The sequence below is a fragment of the Sander lucioperca genome, chromosome 13 (assembly GCF_008315115.2).
Source record: "Sander lucioperca isolate FBNREF2018 chromosome 13, SLUC_FBN_1.2, whole genome shotgun sequence".
Taxonomy (NCBI): Eukaryota; Metazoa; Chordata; class Actinopteri; order Perciformes; family Percidae; genus Sander; species Sander lucioperca.
Window position 1 is genome coordinate 16,166,178 of NC_050185.1, and position 27,385 is coordinate 16,193,562.

The 27,385-nt window shown below is 39.9% G+C and overlaps 2 protein-coding genes across 26 annotated transcripts in view; one reads left to right on the forward strand and one right to left on the reverse strand.

Annotated features, from left to right (window-relative positions):
* synj1 (synaptojanin 1) overlaps window positions 1-5,759 on the reverse strand; it is a 30,369-nt gene extending 24,610 nt beyond the window's left edge. For 15 of the 22 annotated variants that reach the window (XM_035990905.1, XM_035990901.1, XM_035990902.1 and 12 more), the window contains exons 1-7: window positions 5,493-5,758; window positions 4,354-4,517; window positions 4,054-4,140; window positions 3,152-3,419; window positions 2,697-2,922; window positions 1,512-1,595; window positions 1,097-1,174 (exon numbers count right to left, since the gene is read on the reverse strand). In XM_035990905.1, coding sequence (XP_035846798.1) covers window positions 1,097-1,174; window positions 1,512-1,595; window positions 2,697-2,922; window positions 3,152-3,419; window positions 4,054-4,140; window positions 4,354-4,477 — 867 coding nt within the window. In that variant the 5' untranslated portion in view covers window positions 4,478-4,517; window positions 5,493-5,758. Of the gene's footprint in view, window positions 1-1,096; window positions 1,175-1,511; window positions 1,596-2,696; window positions 2,923-3,151; window positions 3,420-4,053; window positions 4,141-4,353; window positions 4,518-5,492 lie in introns of all 22 variants that reach the window. The other 7 variants (XM_035990909.1, XM_035990918.1, XM_035990910.1 and 4 more) reach the window with 2 other exon arrangements.
* An 80-nt stretch (window positions 5,760-5,839) lies between these two features.
* Window positions 5,840-27,385, forward strand: slc46a3 (solute carrier family 46 member 3). 4 transcript variants are annotated; one of them, XR_004894925.1, is made up of 10 exons: window positions 5,840-5,939; window positions 6,428-6,639; window positions 7,273-8,155; window positions 8,902-8,985; window positions 9,227-9,383; window positions 10,426-10,575; window positions 10,678-10,727; window positions 21,980-21,985; window positions 24,162-24,164; window positions 27,375-27,385. XR_004894925.1 is itself a non-coding variant. In XM_031280907.2 (7 exons), exons 2-6 carry the CDS (start codon window positions 6,448-6,450, stop codon window positions 10,541-10,543), a joined length of 1,434 nt encoding a protein of 477 aa, XP_031136767.1. In that variant the 5' UTR covers window positions 5,840-5,939; window positions 6,428-6,447; the 3' UTR covers window positions 10,544-10,575; window positions 10,678-11,320. The 4 variants fall into 4 exon arrangements, 3 of the variants coding, with proteins under 3 accessions (XP_031136767.1, XP_031136766.1, XP_031136768.1); XM_031280907.2 differs by lacking the exons at window positions 21,980-21,985; window positions 24,162-24,164; window positions 27,375-27,385 and having other exon boundaries at window positions 10,678-11,320; XM_031280906.2 differs by lacking the exons at window positions 21,980-21,985; window positions 24,162-24,164; window positions 27,375-27,385 and having other exon boundaries at window positions 10,426-11,320.

Genomic DNA, 27,385 nt, shown 5'->3' on the forward strand with positions numbered 1-27,385 from the left:
TTTGGTGTTGCTCCATTATTTCTGGGACTAGAAGTGTCGGCGAGTTTTGGATATTCCATCCAATAAACAAGCGACTGTTTCCACCGTGTGACAGTGTTTGGTGCGTTTGACAAAGTGCAGTGTGAAAGCAAACCGAACAAAATTAAAAATGCAACAATGTTGCAACTTCACCCCGAATCGCACCAAACTGCTGTATAGGTGTGAAAGCGACTTAAGATGAGGCAGCAGCCCTACTTTACTTATTTACATCTTTTGCAGCAGGGTTTTATGACACTACACTACAACTATGATTTAGAGAGTAATCCACCACTATTTCTAATGCAAACTTACTGTAGAAAGATTAATAACTCTTCTTCTGGATAAAACTGAAACTAATCATCCTGCTCAAGGAATGAATAAGAGTATGGGGAGAAGAAAGAAAGCATACAAAGCCACAATTGGTAGAGGGGACTAAGATAAAACAGTTCTTTAAAAGCAGGAAGATTACAGTTCTGTCTGAAAACAACCCCGGGCCCACTACCCTGTATTTTGACCAAACCATAGACATTGTGGACTGAATAGGTGACTAATATGGTCTTGGTTTTTCTTGGCCCTCTAACATATTAAGCAGCTCATTCTTCTATATTATCAATTAACATCTATCCAGTTTCCTGGGGAAAATCAGCAGACTAAGTAAAAAGGGTTTGGGTTAGGGGATGTTTTCAGACCAAGCTCTCACCTGACCAATGAAGTCTGGGAGCTGAGAAAAACAGAAAAAGGCCCTTTACCAACCACTATTTCTATCATTAATCTCCCCCGAGTCTGATCTAATCCACCAGTCTGTGCAATGTCAGGACAAGGGCAGGAGAATCCCAGGAATGTTGTTTATGGTGTGCATTTAATAGGTGAGCTTAGTTCCTGCTGTAGATCTCCAAAATGGCTTTTCCTTAGGTCACCAATTACATGAACACCATAACTGGGTATGAAACCTGGATCAAAAAAATTCATGATGGGATTGCCTTGGTTTTCACTGCTGGCCTTTGGCATTGCACAGAGAAAGCCCTAGCTGCAAAATGAAGGTGCACCAGCAAGAGCCAAAACAAAAAGAAGGTTATACCAGGTGGGGGTTGTCATCCGTCCCTTTAGGGTGCCGATTCTCATTCAGGTGCAACAAAACACCCTTAATGCTCTTTTTCTGAACACAGCAGCATGGATAAAATGTGTTAAAACTAGGATAAAGATTTCCAGTGTAATTACAAGGAGATGTCTTTTAATTCAAGTGTTTTTTTTTCTTGTTTTGCAAGAGCTCCACATAGGAGTGGTAGCTTCATCAGTTCAGTGTACACTTACAATGTGCAATTAACTGAGACTAAGTGAGCCCTATCTACAACTGCAGCATTTACAAAATTGGCAGGACTTTTACACAAACATGAAGGCTGTTATATGATTTTCATATAATGTGGCTTAATATTTGAAAATCTCACAATTACGGTTCTAGGCTGTCTTTATAGACTAGGTTTAGTTTCCATTACCTGGATTCCTGGCTGTTCCCAGAAAAGAGGAATGGACCCACGGATCTGTATGAAGGACGAGACTTTGTCGTCCAGGAAAATAACCTGTTCAAAACAAGAGGAACGTTTGGTTACCGGTAATTATATTTGCAATGTGACAAACACAGATTGTGAAAAGATATCATGTTAAATATTAAATTTATAAAACCTATGAGGGGATAAAAAGAACAAAATGGAATATAGCCTTTTTAAACTGTTAAAACCATAGGTAACTGACAGAAAGTTAATTCTTCTATGAGAGTATAATGCAGAGAGGGAAATGGCATCACTATATTTCTATAGACAATACCAGCATGTGTGTCTGTGGTCGCTTTGTCAGGACACAAAGAAAATGTAAAGGAGAAATCATGTCATTTGTAAAGGGGCTGCTTTTTTCGGTGGTGTGCTGATGGCATATTTTTGAGGCCCAAATCATTAATCAGGATGACCAAAAGCTGTCAACAATACAGGGGCTGGCCAAAATAACCAGAACACCTGACAATACAATATAATCCAGTACAAAAACCCTGCAAACCACTACACATCTGAAGATTCTATTCTATTCAGACTTTGACAAAAAGTTCAATGACCACTATGATCACTTTTGAGGCAGCAAATATTGGTTGTACTGCATTTCATTGTATTGCAACTGTAACTGTATCTGTCCAACCTATAGCTTTGTGTTTGCTTCCTGAAACATACACACATGAACTATAAAGTATAAAAAGGGAAAATGCAAATTGAGTAATTTTCCACAATGAAGAGCTGAGAAGTTAGCTTGCGTATTCAAATATGCATGTGTCTACAGACAATGTGCTGACTCAGCAATAAAAGCAAAAAAAAAAAAAAAATGTAACAGAAAGTCCTGCTGGTTTTCCTGTTACTTTTTAATGTTACATATGCATCTATAAGTATTATTGTTGAACAATTTCATCCTACAGTGACAGCATAAAATGCTGGAACAATAGTGGTTCAGTACAAGGCTGCACCAGGTTTGCTCCTCAACAGTCAGTGTTTAAACAGACTGTGTTAACCAAGGTGTGCACAGAGCATATAGAAACTGATGCAACTACAGTATCAAACTGATTTTTAATCAGCAGCGCTTATCATCTACGTCTCTCAAACAGGAAGAGAGATTTAATTAAACTGTTGAAATATCTGAGTCACCTGTTCAGTCTCCACAAAGTTGGCCACCTGTCCGTCGTCATTTGTACCTCGGACGTTGAAGCGCGTGCCGGCTCGCTCGGAGCTGAGGCGGGAGAAGGTGCAAGCCTTTGCCTGTTTGTGCCCTGCATATATGGTCCTGATCTCCACACCACCACACATCAGCCTCAACAACCAGTCATCACAGTTTACTCCGTAGTGTTTCAGGTGCAGGTGCAGGGATTGGTTCCTATTGATTAATCAAGACAGACACAACAGTAAACACAAACAAATTCAGTGTGAACAGTACATTTTCACATCTTAGTTGCGAATCACACATTCAAAAGAAACTATTTTATCAGGACTGTGCAGATTGCAGAACACATATTTAGTTCATATCTACTACTTCAGAAATTGCTAACGCCCAATACTTGCCTAGTTCTTATAACCTTGGTAAAGCAGACATTTCATGCTCTTACCAAAAGAAGCGGTTATCTGTAGTGTCCTCTAGGATCCTACGATGTGCATTGAGACTCAAGTCCATGCTGACTCCAGTGGCAGACCACGCAAAGTAGAAGTGTCCTGAGTTCAGGACCTTTCGTACTTCAGCGATCCGATCCTCGTCTCCTGGATCATTCTTCAGCGATATAAAATCTGTCTGTGTGACCCTAAAAACCTCAGAATCCTGCACCTTCCCCACAGAGCTGCATCCTGTCACAACCACCAGACTGTGGAGCATGGAGTCACCTGCATAAGTAAGGTGGAGTACGGTGAGAAAAGAAAAGGGACATGAGTATGAAAACATTATATATGGTGAATTGTAAAGAAAAGGGATAAAAACAAGCAGTATGTTGACAGATATGAAGCATTGCATTAAGAAATCTTATGATAAAACATTAAGCATTACAAGACAGGACAATAAATGGTTAATTCAACTTTGGTACCACTCCTTTAAAGGAAATCCCCAGCCAGTCAAATTTCAGCCATCTATAAGACTGAGCTTTAATCTTTTACGTGGCTTTTTACTTTGTTGTGACAACAAGATCATTCAAGGTTATGTAGAGCGCAGGAGAAGGCAGCTTATAAGTAAGCAGCAACAGGACTACAAACCAGAGGGCCGTCACAGTCACACAAGAACCTGGGTTCAGGTTGGACTGAATCCAGGAAATTTCTGGAACATGAAAGTGCCCCCGCCGGGTTTCTCGGTTTCTCCGCTGTCACAACAAAATCCTTCCGTGTTGGCAAAAATGGTACATTCCAACGCCTACATCAACGTTACTAACGTTAGTAAAGGTATCTTGTGCTTTTATGCTTTTGGACTGAATCCAGGAAATTTCTGGAACAAGGAGCAATGAATAAAGAATATGTGTCTGTAGCTTACCCAGGTTAAGGCGGAGGACGCCCAGGATGCCATAGGCATCAACAATCTTGGCGTATGTGTTTTTAATGGCCTCCTTTTCTGCCGCCGCTAGAAGACAAACAAAAGCAACACAAAGTTGAATATTAGTAGTGCTCTCCTTTAAATGTAGCCTGTGACTTATTCATAGTACAGAATCATGTCCATCACTTGATAGTCAATTATATGTCTCTTATAGCTGTATTTCCCTTGTAGCATCCTTATCAGGAGTTCAGAGTATTTAAATCATCTCTCATTACAGTGCAATCAAACAAGATGTCTTACATAAAACAGCAACAGCCCCCGATTCAAACATGAGGCATTCTTCCCTGGTTCTAGTTTCCACTATAACACTGTAGGGGGGTGGGTCCAGCTTGTGGTAAATGCGATATCCCTTGCTGAATGCCATTGTTGATCCAAGATGAAAAAACCTAACGTTACGTTATGACCTGGAAATCAAAAAGAATGAATAACAGCATATCAGACAAGAGAGACACTCACAATGAGACACACCATCTGTTATTTTATGGCTACTATAGTGTACGATGGTCAATTGATTATTGATGGAGAGGTGAAAAGGTTAAAAATGAATAATTTCAGTTTCAAATTATGTGTAGCTAATGATGTGGCTATAAGGACGTTTCAAAGACTAAATATAAATACGGTAACGTTACCATAATTGTAAACCACTCTGATTGCAGGTAATGCATTTTTTTTCTGAAAATGTATTACACATTGTTAATTGTATTACACATTATTGAAACCTATCGTAGTATTAGGTAATAACATTACGCGTGAACGCCAGAAAACTTTCATTGCGAAATCAGAAGACTAACAAACTATCAATTACGGACATAGCCAAGGCCGAAACATATGAAAAACGATCTTTTAAACTTAATATCGCAGGTAACGTTAGCTAGAGATTATGAGCAGCACCAACACTGTAAAAGATAACGTTAGGCCGGGGGACTGAAATATTATCCATCCTGACACGGACAGTCACGACTTTATAATGCAACTGCAGCAGGCGAAGCTAACGCTAACGTTAATATTACCCGCCAGCTAGCTTTAACTCTAGATTTTGTGAAGGTGAAAAACCAACTAAGAAAAAGAAAGAGATAAACTGATAAAGTTGTCGTTTACCTATCGAACGTTAATGCTGGCTGGTAACGTTAGCTAGCTAAGTTAGCTAAATTAATCACAGGGGTAACGTTAGCTATGATTCGCTAGCTGACGGTATTTTTATGGTTGATCGTTCGTAACGTTACCTGCACGTCAGGGATGATAAGATGACATTTACTTTCAATGCATATATTTGAGCGACTCAGCCATGTAAAACATAAGTCTGTGCATATATTTGAATGTCGGCTCTATCTTACAGTTGCGGGTTTGATATAAGGAAGGGATGAGGGATTTCGCCTTACCGTCTAGTGCCCCCGCCGGGTTTCTCGGTTTCTCCGCTGTCACAACAAAATCCTTCCGTGTTGGCAAAAATGGTACATTCCAACGCCTACATCAACGTTACTAACGTTAGTAAAGGTATCTTGTGCTTTTATACAACGGAAGCATTTAGAGTTCGTAAATAAAACAATGTATTAGCTAAATCCAGTTAACGGTCCTTGGAGGTATTTCAAATACACGTTAATATGCAATAAAGAGCCTGCAACAGGAAGTCACAAAATGTTCTCGCCCGATTTTTCTCATGATTGACAGTTCCAGCTATCGAATAAACAGCCTTGAAAGACTGCTGTCCAATCGTATGGTGAAAGGCGGGACATCGGGATTTCAGTACGCCGTACACTTCTGTATAAAGCAAGATATCTATGTCTTGCAATGTAATTGTAAACATGATCCAAGCGACGATCTAAAAGGTGAGAGTTGTACTGCATTTTCTGGTCAACATCTTGAAAGAAGATAAGGTAAAGGCTAAGCTGTTGTTGTCTTCCATTGTGTGTTATCTAATTGTTAAAGCAGTATTCGAAGGTATAAACAAACACACTGTAGGCTAAATTACAGGGTTATTATGTTATATTCCACTTAACAATAATATATACCACTTTCAAACTGTCGCATAATGTTGGATCGATAATGTAGTGCAAACGCTAAATATCGGAACTTCCACGTAGTCTTAGCTGTAACCTGTTTTGTAGGCTACTAAAGTGGAAAGTGGATATCGTCATTAACCTTCACAATGTACCTGGATTTTATTAAAGTGATGGGCAACAAAAAGTCTTATTTATACACGAATATGTTTAAAAAAAAAAAAAAAAAAAAAACTCTGCTCAGACAATGCACAGTTTACCTTATTATTTGTGTTCATGTTAACTTTAAATGTATTCTCTTCATCTCTTTTTTTAAGGAATATTGCAACCCTTCAAAATGAAGGGTCTTTTCCTCGTGGAGCCTGTGGTTGCACTGTACGCGTTCTCCAGTTTTCTCATCTATCCTCTTGTGCAGCAGTATGTGTACCGGAGGCTTTGGCAGGAGCTCACAAACACCACCTATCCCATCTCTGACAACACTTCTAGATGTGCAGAGAACAGCAGCAGCAACCATTCCAGCTACCACGAGGTTAGTCACTTAACACTCAATGTAAGAGAGCATTCATATAAGTAATTCAAGGTAAAAGTAGAATTCAGTTACCTGAATCCTTTCAGATCCCTTATAGCAACACAGCTCAGATAAAAACATACTGGATTTACTGCACCATTAGGATATATGGTGAGACCTGTGACTAAAGGTCACTGTTCTTAACTTGTACAGACAATATTGAATGTATATGCTGTCATAGCAACACTTTTGCTAAAATGTCAGAGCACATATATCACTATTAGTTCACATCAATTAAGTCTGCAGTACACCAAGGCATATCACATTATAAAAAGGATTTAGAAAAAAATATTTCTTCTGTAAAAAATGGTAATGTTATATTTATAGGAAGAATAAAAGGAAGAATGAAACAAAGCAGAGAAGTGAGAAAAAAATCACATATGCACACATCGAAGTGCTTTCATTCTGTGTTGGTTTCATGACATTGGATTGTCACTATTTCTGTTTAACTGATATCATTTTCTAGGATAGTTGCCAATTTAATGGTAGATATTTTGCCTTCTGAGGCCTGCTGTTACACTTGAATGCAGTCCAGTGCCAACCCATACATGATATTTAGACTCAACCATGCTCTCTCTCTTTCTGTGTTTCTAGGAGGTACAGAGGCAGGCATCTCTCTTCTCCCTTTACACAGAGCTCTTCTCCACAATCCCTTCTTTGGTTGTCACCCTCATGCTTGTGGCCTATAGTGACCTGGGAGGACGCAAGATTACAATCATCATGCCTTTGATTGGCTCGTTGATCTACGCCTTGGCCTTCATGACAGTGTCCTACTTTGAGCTCAACATTTACTTGCTCATTGGCTCTTCGCTTCTCAGTTCTCTGTTTGGCGGCTTGGGCACGTTTCTGGGGGGCTGTTTCGCCTACATAGCAGACTTGTGTGAGGATGGCCATCAGAAGACGCTGCGCATGGCTGGAGTGGACATGATGATTGGCCTGTTGTCTGGGGTGGCTTCAATATCATCAGGCTACTTTTTGAGAGCTGCAGGCTTTAATTGGCCTTTCCTAACCTCTGCGTTGTGTCAGTGTTTGATTCTGCTCTATGCAATTTTCATTTTAGAAGAGACTGTGAAGAAGCCTCCCACTGATGCCATTCTTTTAGATGGGTCTCCTGAGCCCTCAGCCATAAAACAGATGATCTATGGGGTCTACCACATGTTTGCTAGGACCAGCCGCAGAAGTAAAACTGTCTTGGTCCTCCTGATACTCCTCTTCACCAGCTTCTCCTTCACTTATGTGGGTGGGATCTCCTTGATGACGCTTTATGAGCTGAATGAGCCACTGTGCTGGACTGAGATTTTGATTGGCTACGGCTCAGCATTGTCCACCACTGTGTTCCTGACCAGTTTTGTGGGAGTGTCAGCGTTCACATACTGTGGTGTGCCACAGCTGCTCATTGTCCTGATGGGAATCCTGTCTGTCATATCAGGCATGGTTCTGTTGGCGTTTGCTAAGACCACTTTACTGATGTTTATAGGTGAGAAACACTGTATAACAACAGTGCTGCTTAAACCAATAATATACTTTAGTTTGGAACCTCCTGTTTAGTGAATTTTATTTTACCATAGCCTTGTCTGTCAGTTGTTTACAATGTTAAGAAATGGGATTAAAACCTGCACCTGGTTTCATTTTTGCATACCCTGTTTTCAGAGAAGTTCAGTAATGTTGAGTAGTTTGACGAGCACGGTGGATCATTATTAACTAGATTCACCTTCTACTGTTTGCCAGATATTGGAAATTGTGTTGTGAAATTATGCACAGAATGTATGGTCTTGTAGCCTTGTTTAATAACTAATATGCCTCAGTATTGCTAACCATCACATATATGACATTTTTTATATCCATGTTTATGTAGACCTTTTCTAATATATAACATGAAGTGCTCTACTTAAAATAAATAGGTGTAAAAAGACAGGGCATATCATATTAAAAAAATTAAGACAAATTTTAGCTACTGAAAAAAATGTGTAAAAATGTTACTAGGGTTACAGTATCTTGTGTATTTTATCAGATTATAGTAAGCCAATAAGACATTGTAATTATGATATATTATCACTGCATTATTTATTTAAATTTTAATTCATATTTTTTTTACAAAGATAACCTTGAACAGCTGGTAAATGTTTTTTCTTTATGTATTTTACAATATGATGTGGTTATATTATAGTCCCTGTATTATGATGTGTAATATAAAGTGTTTCTTCTGCTATTTGTTTACCGCAGTGAGGGTGCCAATGCTTCTGTCTATCACGCCTTTCCCTGTTCTGCGCTCCATGATATCAAAGATCATCTCAAAGTCTGAGCAGGGTGAGTGGGTTTAGGGCTTTGCAAGAGCCACAGAACCGTGTCTGTGTGTTTGTAGAGTCAATGTCCATTCAAGAGTTGCCTGTCCCAGCAACTTCATGATCTACTTGAAAACAAAGCACTCCAAGTTTTTGTTCCATTGAGGAGGGGAATCTTGGAACTATACTGCATATCCTTTTTTTAGTCACTCTATCACTTGTTAAAACTTGTTTATTTTTTCTCTCCTGGGTATGTTTTTTTGCAGGAGCCCTGTTTGCCCTTCTTTCCTTCCTGGACAGTTTAACTAACAATGTATCGGGCGCAGTCTTCAACAGCGTCTATGCTGCTACAGTGGCATGGTACCCTGGCTTTGTCTTCCTGTTGTCGGCAGGACTCTGTGTCATCCCTTTGTTTATCCTAGGGTGAGTTAATCATGTTGCCAGTGTATAACATTAAAGGACTGTACCAGTGCTTTTGCATGTTTGCATTACAACAAAGACCAAATAGTTTACATAATTGTAGCATACAAGCATACATTTCCAAACTTGAAAAGGTGTTCAGAGAGTATTTTACCCAAAGGTATTCATTTATACTACAATAAAAACAGCAATTCACGAAACAGTTTATGCTGTGTAGATATGCTTCATGTGTAGAGCTGTACTCTTTGGATTGAGTTGCATTACAAACACCTTTTATCTGCTGAGTCACTGTTTGCTAGTTTTGCTTGACTAGAAAAAGAGGAATGCCTTCTTTGACTCTTTGGGCCCTCAGAAAACAAGAAGAGTTGGTTCCTCATTCCTGCATTCACCACATCCAACTTCTCTTACCAAATCTCTTCATATAGTAATTTAAATCTATGATATTATGTCTTTTCTTTTCTATTTTGAATGATACGTGTACACCTTCAACATTGATGCTGTCTTATTATATAGAAGTGGCCATAAAAGGATACTTATTTGTGGTACATTGTGTTCTTACATTTGTTTTGTTACACTGAGTTGGCAAAGTAGTGCTGCTGAGTCAGTGTGGGAGGCGTAACGTGAAACAAAAAACTCCTCCAGTAAATCCATCTCTGTCACATGTACTGCTTCTTCTGTTACATGGTGAGTAGTTAAAGAATAACAAAGCCACTGGTTCAGCAATCTCAGCCTAACAGCTGAGGACAGCATGGGCTACACATTAAAAAAAAAATCCCTTTTTTCAGTAGGTCAACAGATTGTCAAACCTGGCTACTAGTGCACTAATTGGGGTTTTAGGGTTGTTGTAACATATGAAACATCAGTGACTTTGATGGGTGAAAACTTGTGTGTTGAAAATGTCTCTAATTTAGAGAAGCTGATGCACGTGTGCAGAGAGAAGCTATGCTGAAAAGACCGTTACCCAGTTTAGTTGTAATTGGTAGAGACCGTAATGTATCAAATGTTTTTTCTGCTGCTCTTATGCTGTGTTTTCCCCACATTTCAGGGTGGTGGGTCTGATAGGAGTGGATGTTGTTGAAGAGGTCAAAAAACCAGAGCCTGTCTTCTCAGGGGAGGATGATCTTGTTGAAGATCAGAAAGACAACAGTCCTCTTCTTAGCTGAGGCACATGGACGGCCGAAACCTCACCAGCACTTTGTTTTTCCTTTAGTTATATATTACACTTTCTCTTAATGACTCTTGTCAATAGTGTAAGTTAGAGATTAATCAGGTTGTGTTGCAGGGGTTGTTTGTACTATTGAACTTGAATATTATGTAGATACAACAGGGAGTTTTAGGCAAGTTTTTGTCAAGATGTCAAGATGGTAGCATAAATAGGATATAAAGCAGGGATGGGATGTTAAGTGAGGTGCATCCAATCTAACAGGTCTCCCATGAAAAATGGAATACATTATTTTACCTCCAAATGGCCTGACTGTGACAAACAGGATGTGGTTTTACTGTGTGACTTGATTTGCAGTTTTAAAACTTCACATTTTTGATTTGTTACAGAGTTTGAACTGATTCAAATATGTCCTACTTTTTGTATATTTGTCTCTCAATGTTAGTGCAATGTTAGTTAATCCCTTCATGAAGAGCTTCACCGTCACTTATTTATAAGACAAAAGTCATGCAACACACAAAATAAGCAAAATAACAAAAATCTTGTTTACTATATACATTTTCTTATATAAGAAATCTTCAATTGCATTTTATTAATACAACTCACATTAAGGAATACAGGAACATGTTATTTCTTTGTGTCTACCCTTTATTGTGCCATAATGTTTAAGTTAAAGCAGGATTACATTTCAGATATTGTCTTAGGTGTATGCTTATGTCTGTGTGTAAGTACTTAAAAAGACCACAACAAATAAATAAAAGAAATGCTTATTTGTTTATGGAGGGTCCAATTAATTCCTTTAACACTAGTTTTGCATTGCCAGACCTATCTTCACAGCACTGTGTCAACACTGATACAAAGAAGTCCAACAATCTGCGAGACTAGCTTTTTGCTGTTTGCTCTTGTCTTCCCTTTAAGTGTATAAGTCTCCCTGTTGCTTGCTAAAACCACCACAAATGGAGATGTGTGTTCTGTGTCAATAACTTGCTCAAGTATTAGCAAGGACCTTTCCTCTGTAAGAAGGTTTTTTTTGCAGGAAGATAGACATCCAGTCAATAACAAATATGCAGGTTTTGTTATCATGTCTAATGTTGGATTTGGAATGTAAAAAATAGGAAAAAGAACACCATCAGGAATTAAACAAATAAAACCTAAAATATTAAGCATCAAGTTGAATCTTAAAAACTATATACTGCCATTTTTCTCTTGCCAGAGATTTACCTGTCAGCAGCAACAAAGTGTATTTCTTCCATGCAGTGACGGAAATCCTGATTTGCTGGGGAAGATATGTTACTATAAAATAATTAACACCAATTTGTGCACATTCTCTTGGGTGGTGTGTAAATCTGCGGGTGCTTATAGGCCTGATTCCTATCTGGATGCTGAGTCACAGTACTAGCATGTTTTAATAAATGTGTGTCGAGGGAAAAAAATAAATGGGTTCAAATTCCTATGCAGGTTAGGAATGGAAGTGTTTGAGTGACTCTGTCCTTTGTATATTGACCACTAGGTGTCACTCTTGATCCAGGCTTATAGGCAAACTGTCATGCTACAACATAATATACTAGCTGTAGACATGGGAATTAAGGAAAGATGTTAAGATATATCTTTTTTTTATCCTTTTAATACATAAAATTACTCACAATCATAGCTGTAAATCTCCTGTATGTTTACACACCTTTTCATTACTCATGCTAAAGTGTACTCTGCTCTAGATTCCATGTTTTTTCAGAGGCTACAAAAGGACTATTGAAAACATCAGCCATAAAAAACTTGATTATGTTGTCAGTACAGCCATGGTTAATTTAATGGTCTGCTATCTAAGAGCTGTCTCCACACAAGGCATGGTCCTCAATACAAGAAATGTATAATTTTTTTAGCAGAATAAATCCCTAAGTGCAATTAACACACTGGAAATGACGTTGTTGACCAATTCCTGTTGTTTAAAGTGAATCTGGAAGAAAAAAAGAGTCAGCCTTTTTTCCACCAATGCATGCTGCTCAACACTTCAGGTTTTTAACTCAATACTGTTCCTCATTCGTTTCACACCTCAAGGTTATTGTATTTGATTTTCCAGTAACCGAATTATCCAAAGTTCCCACCTCCTTTCTTTGTCCTCTACAGAGAAGGGTTGTTATTGTGCGTACATGCATGTGTGTAAAACCTATTTTTCTTAGACTCGCCCGTCTATGAGAGAGATGTGAGAATGAAAGAAAAGCATGTAAGCATGCAAAACAGTGTGTCTTATGGATGATGAATGGACATCAGAAATCCTGGCAGGGATCCCATCAGATTGCATGCTTAGTTAGGCCTACTAGAGCAGTGGGTTAGTGTGGAAACACAGAAGCGTGGAAATAATGTCTGCAACCACAAGAGATGGCGGCGACGTGATAGGCTACAATACCCTGCTATACCCTACGTGAATCTGCAATGAATATTCCATATAAAATCAAATTAGACTAACACATGATGAATCATGGGTATAGCTATCAGCTAAACTGGGTCTGTTTGTTGTTGGCATGTTTCGTCTGCCCATTGATTCTAGCCAGTAAACTGTGTTGAGAGATGTGATTTACACAAGAGGCTGGGAAACCCCCATGAGAATGGAAAGGATAGACGCTTGCTGTGAAAAAGGTAGAAAAAAAAAAAAGCAAGACAAACACAACTTGGATATGCTTGTTTAACATGGGAACCAAGCTGGTTCAGTGTGAAAACATGTAGCAGAACTCCTTGCACTTGTGAAATAAAGTCTTGTTGCTTTTGAACATTGTTAAATAGAAACATGCCAGTGAAAGTGTGTTTGCTTTTTTTAAATGTATAATTGGCACTTCAGTTTGAATTGGCCTCATTCGCGGAAACCCAAATGACGTCTGATCACAATGTGCAGTTATTTGATTTCCATCCTCAAGTCTTGAGAAGCGTGACTGCAGCTTGATTGTAAGGTAATGTTGACACTGAGTTTGAATTAAGCCCTCAGCGCTGGAGGTTACATGAGGGATCATCTGAAGCAGGGCTTGCTTGGCACCACACATGAGGTTTCTGGTTAAATTAGAGATGGAGGTGTGGTGAAGAGTGACGAAAGTTTGCAGGCTAGGAGACGGTTTTTCCCAGGGAGCCCAGGGGGAGACAGTCGTGGTGGTGGCTTGTGTGTGTCTGGCATACATGGGGTCGTTGAGGATTAAAGGGAAGCATGGAAGCAAGGGATCGAGGGTCTTTGGTTTCTGGTTTCCAAACTAGCTGATTCAGCAGTGTATGATCATCTGCACCACATCACATCACCAATAGCTCAATCTCTGATGCTGATCCAGTAAGTTACTAACAGACTCTCTCTTTATCTCAACCTTCTGCTCCACAGGAGGAGATAATTCACTATAATATAAAAACCCATTTGAAGTGGTTTGCGTGACTGAAGCTAAGGGGGCAATAAAAGGGGATTCCCAGGCTGGAGTGATTTGATCATTTGAGGATGATTTGATCACACCAGGATCCATTGCATATCTATTTTCATTCTCAGTTTTCATACTACACTGTAAGACTGACAGTTAATATAAATATGGGTTGATATTACTGACCACAAAAATGGTTTCTGACACGTTATTATGGATCCCACGTAACTTCTAGGCAAGTCCCGCCCTACGAAGCAGCTCGATTGGTTGGGATTAGGCATTGACCTCGAGTGGTTAAGGTTAGGATAGCTGATTGGTCACGGGATAGGACCTGAACAAATTGGGTTACGTTACCTTGCGTAAGCATGGACGCCTGGCCAATAGTAGTGTGTGATTGCTATTGAAGGGCGGGTCCTGCCTAGAAGTTGCGTGGGTTCCATAATAACGCGTTTCTACATGTCTACAAAGTTGCTTTTACACACAGAAACTGCCTAACAGATGCATTAGTTTTCAAGTAAGCAGCTTCACTGGAGCAGATGCAGCTTGAACGCTTCCCTCAAAGACAGTTTGATAGTTGAGAACATTTTCCCTGGCAGGTCATGAACTCTATGGTTGCATGTCACCTTCTCTAGGCTCTTAATAAGCCTATTGTTTGCAGTTTCCCATATCACAACTGTTCCAGTACTTTTAGTGATCTTTCAGTGTATTTGTACTTGTAACAGATGAACAGAAATTGAACAAGAACAAAAACTCTCTCCCACTCCCCACCCTCTGCGGTCTCGAGAAAAAACAAAAAAAACAAATAAACAAACGGAAATCACACCTTGCCTAGTCACTCTCCTCTATTTCTTGTGGCGCTGAGGTCATTAGGTCTGATATTTGTGCTGCTGTGTTTTTCAACTTCGCAAGTTTTAAAGAAAAATGGGATCAAGCAAAAAGGCCTGCTTGGTTCTTTCAGGGAAGGATTGTAAAGACAAAGAATATGTTTACAGCATTTACTATCTAACTGGGAGGTTTTGGGACCGATTGGCGGGGATTTGCTATTGACAAAATACACACAGCGATACACTGGTAAGAGCAAATTACGTTTAACCATGAATCCAGCTCATTTAAATAGCTCATGTTACTGTATTGTGTGAACAGTTAACTTCATTTAATATTGTATGTGACGTTTTTCTTTTGCGGGGTGCAAATGTTCCACCAAAACAAGTTCCTTCCCGAGAACATTTTGCAGATCCACCGTTGCTGCGACCGGAGCTTAGCACCCCCCAAGACGATTGTGATTGGTTTAAATAAATGCAAACAACCCAGACTGTTTTTTCTCCTATCCAGGAATGGATGTGTGGAGGGGCCAGATCTTACTCCACAGCGCTGTGGAGGTCTGGCAATGCAAGACTACACTATGTCAGCTAAAGCTGGAGCTAAATAGCTGGAGATCATTCATCTTTTCATTTCTCTTCCACCCCTTTTTCTCTCTACAAAGGTCACGTTGCTGTGTTGGTTTTCCCCTGCTGGCAGGCCTGCCCTGCAGTGCAAGGGATGATATGTGTTGGTTAAGTAATGGTCTGATCATCCCATGCTCCCCACATGTGTTTGTGTTGTAGGTTGTGTGTGTGTGTGTGTGTGTGTGTGTGTGTGTGTGTGTGTGTGTGTGTGTGTGCTTAGCTGGATGTTTGTCAGAGGTCCAGGAGCACTGTCCCTGAACCGTAATTACTGCCATTCTCTGCTGTGTTTTTTCTATGAAATGTTATGATCACTTGTGATCTTCATCTTAACATCACTTTTTGGATTTTCAACTTTCCCCTCAATCATATTGCATGGTTTTCCTTTTATTCATTTTAATGTATCACTTCATATCACTGAGATCAACATATTTGCATACCTGTTTCTGTCCCATCTGGATCCAATGGCTTCATGTGGTTGCCCACTCCCTCCACAGATGTCTTTTCCCTGTCTTAACCGCCAATAATGTCAATTGCCCTGTCTGTCCTACCTCCCTCCTCCACATCCTCTGTATTTTCTCTCCACTACTTCACTTAAGAAAATTGCCTAGATTTTGAAGATCTGTTTCAAATATAGATCTGTAACTGCCATTATTGCCACACGCCTCAACCACAGACCCCTCTTCTCTCATTTGCCATCTCCAACCCTCCATCCATGCTTCAGACTCTAGAAGTGGTTTTAAGGCTCTGACACACCAACCCGACTGCCGACCGTCGGCAGAAAAGGCAGTCGGACTGATCATTTTGCTCCCGTCGGTCCAAAAAGTGCCTCGGAACACACCGAAGCGACGCCGATTTGAGCGTACGTTCTGCGAGTGCGCGAGACATAATACGTCTCCATAACAGCAGGCGGCGCTAATCTGTATTGTCGCCCAAAAAATGAAAACCGGAAATAACAAACGCGTCACGTGGGTCTGGCTTCTTCCGAATTTCAAAGCCAACCATAATGGCGGCTCGTTTGGAATACGATCTCGTATTTTACGAAAATAGTTCACCGAAACGTGTTTCTGAAAACATTTTAAGCGAGAAAATAGGCCATACAGTTGCTGAATCTGTCTGTTTTTTTGATCGACAAAGGTCAGTTTGAAAGATTTTTGTCAGATTTTGAGAGGCGTTCGTCACGCTCATCCCACTCGTCATTTCTGGTGAGTCTTTTAACATAAGTGCACTGATTGGCTAGTCAAGGGCTAGCACTCCACCAATCAGATTGGTCATTGAGTCCGACTGCCCACTGGCAAAATGGATGCCGACGGCTCCTCCGACTTACGACGGCAAGGAACACACCAAACAGACTCGAGTCACCAACCTCGCCAGACTGTCCGACGGCCGATAATGGGGTTGGTTTGTCAGCGCCTTAACAGTCAATTCTTCACCTCCCCCACCCTGCATTTCTACTGTACACAGCCTCAGCCAATCTGTCAGCTGCTTCAATGCCTTCAGAAGTGCTATCACACTACACAGCAACACAGCAACACAGAACTACAACAAGCTTCATTAGGGGCCGAGCAGCGAAGCTGCGGGACCCTTTTGTTTTTGCCAATATTATTATTTTTATTTTTATTATTATTTCTAAGAAATCCATATTCCCATGCACGAAAAATCACCACACTTTGCACACACGTCCAGTCCTATGCCAAACTTAATCAGTCCAGTCCACACAATTTGTTTGCTAATAGTCCTGATGGTGGTGCTACACAAGCCAACTTAAATTCCAAACTTAAAAAATTCATAACAAATCAACCATACATGTTACAGTGTTGTACCTTACGTCAAACTGTAGCCCCAATAGAGCAGAAATGCTCCCCTGCTTTTAGCCTGTAGCAATTTTGAAGTCCATTAATCTACTTTTTTCAAAAACTGATAAACTTTTTCTCCTCCAACATTTTTTTGTTTCTATTGACACCAAACTTTGGGAACTTCATCTCCAGACTGTCCTCCTCCAATTTACCATTCATATTTTTTATGTATCAAAAATTGAGCCCCTTAGTACATTAAAACGTTTCAACAAAAACTGCAATTTCTGCCAAACTAAATCTTTGATGTTCATGGAAAACAATCACAACGTTTTGAGGTGACTGTACATTTAGTGTGCAAAATTTCAGAAGTTTATCTAAAAAAGTGAATTCAAAAATAATGTTTGAATTGTGTCCTTATCTACACAATTGCAGTTGATGCAAAATAGAGCATCTTTCAACATCAGTTTTTTCAATTGATCATTGTAAAGATAAATTACAGGTATCTCTATGTTGTCTAAACAAAGTACACAAATTCTCTGAATTTTCTAGTGAGAAATGAATTTTTGACAGTAGTTTAAAATTCTGCATTTTCATGCAGTCCTGCCCATTGTCTATCAATATAGTGAAGCTGTATCATCACCCAGATAAAAGCTCCCTGAGATCAGTTCGAGCCCCTTGTGTTGCAAGATAATCATACTATATCTAATCAGGCATTATGCTGTGGACAGCCCATCCAGATGTGTCTCTGCATTAATACACCTGATTCAAATTAACAATCAGTCCAGTTACAGTTAAGTAAAGTTGTGTTATTTAGGCAACCCAGTTTGATGTTTAATATGTTTGTTTGTTTATGTATGCACCAAATACCAAGGCAAATTCCACATAAGTGTAACTACTGTGGCAATAAACACTTTTCTGATTCTGATTACGATACCTGGATTCATTATGATCTCAGTTTAATACATTTCTAATCATATCTTTTATGACTTTAATCTCTTTTTCATTAGCAAAACAAGATGTACAAAACACCCAGGACATCATTTATTATAAATAACACACAATATAGCTGAAAAACCAATCTGTTTTTTAATTCTTTGAATGTCAATCTGTGACAGTTAGGTCTTAAATATGATTATTTATAACAGTTGTCACTTTAAATTGCTGAATGCTAAACCTAAATAGATATGGTAAGGGATCTTAAAGGATTTAGATTTGATAATTCAGTACTCATATACATACACACATTTAATAAGATACAATCAAACCCAACACATTACCATTATTTATTGATACGTTCACTGTATTGTTGCTTGTTTGATTGTCAAAGATAAATAAAATCAAAGTATAGTGCTAATGGTAGTTTTTAGGTGTAGGTATAAAATAAATATCAAATAATTATCATGGCCAATATTATTACATTGGTATTGTGTAATTGCGTTAAGTCCCTTTAATGACCATAGGCAAATATTTCTATGAACATGGCTAGTTATGTTGATTGTCATCCCACCTCTACTTAGTAGGACCGAGCTAAAGGTTGTTGTAAGATGGTCCTACCCTGCTGAGATCCCAATGATTACAACTTAGTGTGTAAAAGCTATGAATGTCATTTGTGCTGAGAAGTGCTCCTGTCTTTAGCCACGTTGGCTGGTGGTGAGCCGGCGTCTTAAAGAATGGAAACCCCCCACATCTCTAGAACAGTGGCAAAGGAAAGGTCACTCTGACAATCAATACACTGCTTCTCTCCGGTTCTGCTTCAGTGCTTCAGTCTAATCAGCCTGCTGCCCGGATTGGAGGAGACGTCAGGACCTGATAATCAGAAAGGAATGAAAAGAAGAAGGCTTGACTAACAGTGATATATGGGCCACATTGAATGTCTGTACTTTTAATGGATTACAGTGATAATAACAGATCCTTAAACTGTCTGGCACTGGTATTGTCATCATTATCCTTGTCATAATTTCTTTGCAATCATCTACTTTACAATTGACGAGTCTAGATTCTTCTGTCTTTCAATTTTCCTTGTGAAGGTTTTATTGTCTCTTTGGGTATATCACAGTAACAGCAACATGTACCTTAAGTGGGTTCACATTAATTGCATTTGGTTGGGGCGTGCTCTTGGACACACACACACACGCACGCACGCACACACACACGCACGCACGCACGCACACACACACACACATACACACACACACACACACACACACGCACACACACACGCACACACGCGCACACGCACACAAACTGACAGAGATAGGTATCTATGGTCAAATCTGAAGCTCTCCAGTTTCACTCTGACATTACAGGAACCACAGAGCTAGTAACCCTTCTGTGTAGCCACACTGGCAAGCCAGCATGCTGTGGAGTGATGTGTGAGCACACAGTCACATCTGTATTTATCGGATTTTCTCTGACCCAACCCATCCCTCTGTTCTTTGCAATGAGCTCATTTTTACAGCCTGCAGTTGGCTACGTCTGTCTTTTACTGGTCTGTTAATGGGCTTTTTCATTTCAGTTTGCATTAGCACGGTTTCCACAGCGCTCACAAGCATCAGGTTTCTAATTATAGCATTGGAGTAAATAATGCATTTGTTTTATTTTCAGGGGTGGATTAATATATATTTGGTTCTCTAGTGAGTATTTCTCACAGCATGACTCTGTGTGTGGGAATTACTTAAAATAAACTAAAATGTCTGTGTTTTGGCAATGAAGGAACATTTCACCCGGTGCAAATTGTGGCTCATTGCTGTGTTTTTAATATTTTGTGGACAGCAATTGAGCTTTATGGCACAGATGAATCAGACTTTGGCTACACAGACAAAACTTGATGTAAGTGATCACTACAGCTTTTTTGTTGACAGTAAGAAAATATATCCGTTAAAGAAACACCAACTTACGCCCCCCCCTGCAATTCACAAGATGTTGAGAGCTTTTCTATGAGTGCTGTATCCACATTAGAAGCTCAATTGTGTCTCAAATGTTCAACAACCAACAATCTCTGGCTGGAACCCCTCCTGTCACCAACCCTTTAAATATTATTGTTTTGCTTTCATTTGTCTGAATTAGCGAATCCCTCGGTGTTCAACAATGGAGTCAAATGATACATCTGGACCATGTTTTAATGAAGGCAGTTATCTGAGATAGATTGTATTTTGTCTATCAAACCAGTAGCATGAACCCAAACATAAGAGAGAGAAAGTCTACACCACATTTGGTACAGTATTAGATGATAGTAGATGGTTAGGGGTCGGGGTGAGGGGGATACAGAGATACGTGGTGAATTTATTGTCCATGGAGCCCCAAGGGTTTCCTCCCTCTCTTCCTCTCCAACAACAAGAGATTTGTTGGAGGGAAAACTTGCAGCAAGAGGGAGACAACGGCAATGTGAGCCTTTCTTTGGGAATTACTGGAATTGTTGGGTCTTTGTAAATGATAGAGTGTGGTCTAGACCTACTCTATCTGTAAAGTGTCCTGAGATAACGCTTGTTATGATTTGATACTATAAATAAAATTGAATTGAATTGAATTGTTCTGACTGTCATCTCTAGTAGGGAAGGAATGGGACAAAATCCTCCTGTTGTGTGTAAAGCCTTGTAGCAGAGGCATTTGCAGAAGCAGATACTCTTCAGCAGGACAAGTCTAAGGACACAAATAATATCCTGAGGGCTGTTTTGCTCTTATCTTCCTTTCAGATGTCAGTTCTTCCAGCTGTTTAGACTTATTTGTGTCTACTGAAACACTGCTTACATCTGTACCATGTCTGCCAGTGATTGATATCAGCCGTGTGAGTGATATCAGCAATATCACAAACACATATGAACATGAACATATGCATCTGCAGTACAGAGAACACATGGGCCCATATATGACAACCAGATATGTACACATGACAGCTTTATTGGGCTGTCACCTTTACTGTTCAAGCTCTTATTTTTGCATATTTGCAGCCTGATTTCCTGGGAATCTTTAAGCAGTATCTATATTTGTATGTAGTGTGATAACTAAAATGCATCTTTTTGTGCATTTGAAAGTGACAACCCACCCCAAAGACAGCATAAAGGCAGAAAGACAATATACAAGTTTTTTTTAATACCATATAAGCCTGGTGACATGGGAATGTGTTACATATTTTACTTTTTTTTTGCTAGCTTTTTTCTCAATTAACCCAAAACAAAAGCCAAGACTCTCAAATTTCTAATCATTTCAAATTATTTGTATTGTTACTTGCCCTAACAAAGCTGTAACCTAAACTCTAACCTTAAATAAAGTTCTTCAAGTTGCCTAATCAAAATCTGCCTCATAGTTATTTTACTTGCTGAAATGTAATCACAAGCTAACCCTTCGCAACCCTTCACACACTACTGTCAAAACTATTCTCAATCTTCAATCCCATATGGGGTGTGCTCACTTTATGAAATTCTATAAGATAATGTTAGAAGTTTGATATTCATAAATTATGTTGATCAGTTGATACACACAGTATGATGTGAGGCATGCATTGCATTCAAGGCAGAAATATTTAAAATGATGTACATTAAATAATTTTTAGATAGAAGTATGCAACTAACTAAATAAGTAACTAACTAACTAACTAACATGGTGCACTTAGAAGTAAGGCCACACCCATTGTACCTTGTAAAAAATAAGTGTGGCCATATTTAAAGTCAATGAAAACCATCCTTATCCTTGGATTGTGAGTCCTTTTGGAGGTATTAAAGTGTTGGGTAAAGGTCTATCCTTCACTGTTTATTGTTGTATTTGAAGACAATATCTAAATCTTTCTTTTATTTCCCTACAAGAGGAGAAAATGGAGTTTAGGGTGCTTTTAACTTCCCTGCACCTGGAAATGTACAAACTCTGCCAAGATGTCGCCTGGATTTCAGCTGTTACATGCTAACTGCCATACTAGGGGGTGAAACCAGATGCTTTAAGCAGGACAATCTAATCCTTTTCTTTCACTTTACTCTGATAGCATGGAAATGGCCTCACTGGATAAAGCCAAGAGACTTGAATCATAAACTAAACCTTTAAAAAAAACAACTAATAAATACATATGGCATCTAACCTTTTTTGTACTAAATGTATTTTGGGGTTTCCTCCAATTACAGTGAAATATTTGCCCGAAAAGAAGCTGGCTACTTGTCAGTTTCAGATTTTACATGTGTTGCCATTTTAAAAAGTGAACTTATGTGACCCAAATTATCTGGCGGTGGACTCTGGAATCTTACCAGTACCAGATGCAGTTTTTGTGATACAGCTTGCATGTGATGTTTAGCAGTGATGCAGAGAGGGGGTGGTTAACCCTCATTTGACCTTATTGATTATCCCTTTATCAGCTTGGCCTACTTAGTGTTTAGTGTTGCTTTGTAGGAAAACAAGAAATAGAGATGGGCAGTGAAATGCTCAAATTTCAGCTAAATATGCAGCACATTTAAGAGGGGAGAGACTTCTGCTCTATCACATTCCATGTGAAACACTGACCAGCGCTTTTAATCATTAGATCTCTTTATTGTGCCAAACTCTTTATAAGGGAAGGGAAGGTCTGTTAATCCGGGATAGAAAAGAAAAGCATTTTATGCTAAAAATCAACATTTCCAATCTTGACAAAAAAAACCTTTGAAATCTTTGGAGCCAAGTACCTTCTGGTCTCCAAGCCAGATCTACAGAGGGATTTCAACGCTATTGTTCTCTGAGATTTTTGGACAAAATGTCATCGATAGCCCTGCTGAAATATTTCCTTCCAGTCAGTGACTGAGCCTGGTTGACCCCTCTTACTGGGCTCAACAAACTAATCAATGCTAAACATCTGTAGTAATGCAGTTTTATAGGCAAATGTGTGTTTTAAACAAATACCCCTGTTCAAACAGTAGTTTTATCAAATTAATTCTTCCACATTTTCGCTTTCTTGCCCAAAGTTAGATGACAATATACAACACTCATATTTGTTTATTGAATGGAGAGATATAACAGTTGTATCGATCTTTTCTTCAAGCAAATTTCCCCAAATCTTGAAGCTATAATACTACCTGAGTGGTCAGTTAAACACTTTCCAGAGCTTGTTCGACTTGAGATTTTCTTTTGTCATGCCTATTTGAAATGCTAAACTCAGTCTTAGCTGAAACATGCAGTGACCAATAAGTGTTTACAGTCTTTATCTCAATTTCCCACAGTCCATACTGTGTGTGTTTGGATCACTGTGTATGTGTGTGTTTATGGAGGAGGTTTCGTGAGTGGACATGACCTTTGAAATAATCCAGGGAGTAGGTTTAGCAGGCAGCAAGTTTTAAACAGTAGTCAAGCTTTGATGAGGTCTGCTGCTGCCCTCTGTATTTTAAGAAAAAAAAAACTGTGCCAAGCACCCAACCAGCACATGCACTGCACCAGCTACAAGCACACGTCCTAAACACAGGTTTAGTCAATTACAGCCTGCGCTTAGAGCTCTTTAAAAAACTGACACTTTCTCTGATTCAGTTCAATGGAAAGCAGACCACATGCCAGCACACACACACCACACACACACACACACACACACACACACACACACACACACACACACACACACACACACACACACACACACACACACACACACACACACACACAGTATATGAATGTGCAGTGGACTGAGGTCTACTGAGGTCAGCAGTGTTGGTATAGGATATCCTGTTGATGTCACGCCAAGGATGAGGATGGTGTTAAAGAAGGGAAGACACAGCTGGAGTCTCTAAAGGCTCTGACTCACCAACCTGACGGCCGACCGTCAGCAGAAAAGGCAGTTGGACTGCAGAAAAGGCAGTCGGCTCCCATCTCTCAAAAAAGTGCCTTGGAACACACCGAAGCGACGCCGACTTGAGCATACGTTCTGCTCGTGCGCGAAACTTAATATGTCTCCATAACAGCAGGCAGCGCTAATATGTATTCCAGAAATAACGGAACATTTCTCTAGACCTAGTAAACACAGAGCACGCTGTCGTCAGTCATTGTTTTCATCAGAGAGTGTTGATAGTAGTCAAGAAGGATTGTTGTTGTCATTACTCGCTGAACGGAAGAAAATATGATGGCTAATAATAAGAAGATACTGGCGTTGTCAGCTCCGGTTTTCTCGTGCACTGATTCGCTAGTCAAGGGCTAGCACTCCACCAATCAGATTGGTCATTGAGTCCGACTGCCCACTGGCTGATTCAACAAGTCAAATCGCCCAAAATTGATGCTGACGGCTCCTCCGACTGATGACGGCACGGAACACACCAAACAGACTCGAGTCACCGACCTCGCCAGACTGTCCGACGGCCGATAATCAGGTTGGTGAATCAAAAAAGGGGGTTGATAAAATGATTATATAGGGTATTTCACACGGTTTCTTAAGGTCTCCTAATAGGGTATGTAACATTGGTTGGGCTGAAAATGGCCCAGGTGCTATTCTGTGGGGCCTAATGCATCCCTGTGGAATGGCTTTATTTGGAACGAGATCTTTTCTTCCAAATATGGTATGCTGATGAATATTTAGATGAGCTGCACACTGATTGGTTGAGCGAAGCACATACACATACAGTGGAGAAGGGACAGCAGGTCTCATATTTCAGACACTGCAATGTTATACATTGTTCGTCTGCTATTTCGTTACTAAATTCACTTCTGAGACTTTTTTATGCGAGAAATCAACTATATAAAGCTCAAATATGGGCAGTTTTAGGAAAATTGATGGCTAATTGCAAATTTGGTAAGACGTGTCGGACTTCAGGAGCTCCACACAGTCTGATGAGACAGCGGCAGCCCGCTGCACTCCATACCCAGGGCAAAGTCACCGTTTGTGGGTTACTGGACTACCGGGGCTCGGGGCTCCGCGGGGCTGTTTTACGAAAACACTTTTATGTACAATTTCGGCATAACTATAGTATATTTACAGTTTGAATTTCGTCACGGCATTTATATCACAGCTACCCTAAGGTCTTACAAAGCTAACACTTTTTGTCCGATTTCAATTTAATGTATTTTTGTGAATTTGAGGGGTCTTGTTAGGAGGAGCTGCTAGTGTTCCATTCAATCCTATGGGAAAAGTTCGCCGCTACACTTTCGGCATAACTATAGTATATTTACAGTTTGAATTTCATCACGGCATTTATATCACAGCTACCCTAAGGTCTTACAAAGCACACTTTTGTCCAATTTCAATTTAATGCATTTTTGTAAATTTCAGAGGTCTCGTTAGGAGGAGGCTAGCTAGCTCTCATTGATAGAGCTCCATCCAGCTCACCGCGGGCTCTATTAATGAGACTTGCGGACAAGAGGCGTTTATTTCCCTGATCGTTTGTTTAAATAACTCAACACACATATCCATTATAAGATTAACTGGAACCTGTGGTAGGAGATTGCGGGCGTAACAAGCTCGCTGACCGCACTCTCACTCACGCACACCGGCCATTTAGCAGGATGAGGGGAGGGAGAACAGTGAGCTGCAGGCCCTGGAGCTCCATCAGGGCCTCGGCATTTGGTAGTCCAGTAACCCAGAAACGGTGACTTTGCATGGGTATGGAGTGCTGCGGGCTGCCGGCCGTGACGGAGCTCCATCTAGCTCACAGCGGGCCGGGGTCTGTGAAGGAGGATAGGCCGGGCGGCGAGGCAGCAACCCAGGCAGCACCAGCCGCTGTCACGATAGCCTGAGGAGCTCCTGAACTCCGACACACAGTCGGACAAAATTTGCAATTAGCCATCAATTTTCATAAAACGGCCCATATTTGACCTCTACATAGTTGATTTCTCGCATAAAAAAGTCTCAGAAGTGAATTTAGTGATGAAATAGCAGACGAACAATGTATAAAATTTCTGAGATCTGCGCAACCTAGATTCACAAGACAAACCCAGATCAGTCAGTGGCCTATGTAAATTTTGGGGCGTTACAAAGAAGGTAGAGCCAAATAAGGTAGGAGTTGAGGAGTTGACGTCAACTTTTAGCTTTGCTGAGATTCGCCCCTTTTCAGCAGCAGTATCAAATTGTGAGATTTTCATAGGAAAGAGGTGTCAATGGGACTTTGAGGTTCTCTGTATGTCCTTTTTACCCAACGAACTGTCATAATTCAACTATGACAAGGTAAACTCGGTTTTGCATTCTATCACCCCTTTAAGTGTGCCACTTTGATCCATGATCCCTGGCAACAGAAACGTTCTAGCGCACAAATGTCTCCCCAGTGTCATGCCTTAAATGTTACAGTTTAATGAAAACTCTGAACTTTGAATCAACTTTGTGACAAGGTAAGTCAAGATAATATGTCTCTAATCAGTTCAGATGCAAAACTCAGTGAAAACCCAAAGCATAATTACTGCCTGGGAATGCGCATTGTGGAGTTTTTGTTGAAATAAGAAGTCCTTCATTCAATGACAAAGAAACCTTGACTGTCTGCGTTCACAAGCCCCCTGCCTGCTCTATAATTATCTTGTAAACTCCAATGTGTTAGAAAACAACACCAAAACCTTGTGCTTTCTCGATTATATGTATCTAATTGTGTTGTAAATATCTGTGGAGATATGTATTGGAATCATAATGCAAACAGTCTTGCAATCTTAATATGGTGATAACATCTGGATCTTTGAATCCAGAGGATGAGCCTTTCCAGACCCCTTTGGTCCTGCACAAAATAAGGAACTGATACAACTGAAGAAAAATGAGGGTGAGTCTGTCAACATGCAACACTAACTATGGATCAATACCGACATGTTATTATGCTGTCCAAATATGGAACAATGCTTTTAAGGGTTCCAACTTTCTTGAGTTGATTTTTGGAGACATGCACTTCACCATGTCCCAACTATAGGCTGAGGCTTAGCAAAAGCTACACTTTATAAATGACTGAATGATGAGAAGACTCTGGAGGACTTGCTGGTGTGTGTTCTGACAGTTTTGAAGCTGGGCTGCAGAACTGTGACACTGCCTTTTTATATCTCATGTTTCAATATGTCAGACCTAATCACTTGGAAGGGCTGCCTTACAGGTGACACATGCAGAACCTTTGAACACCCATATGTAATTGTAATTCTTTATCTTTATTTTTGTGTAACTATCGTGAACAAAATGGGGCCATAGTGAAGATGATTTGCAGCTTCTATCCCACAGCAGTGGCCACTTACTGTAAGTGTTTCCTAAAATTATGACCACATTTTCCATAAACAGCTTTCTTTTTGCAAAGAGCATCTTTATATCTTCTGGTTGACAGTTTTCATTGTT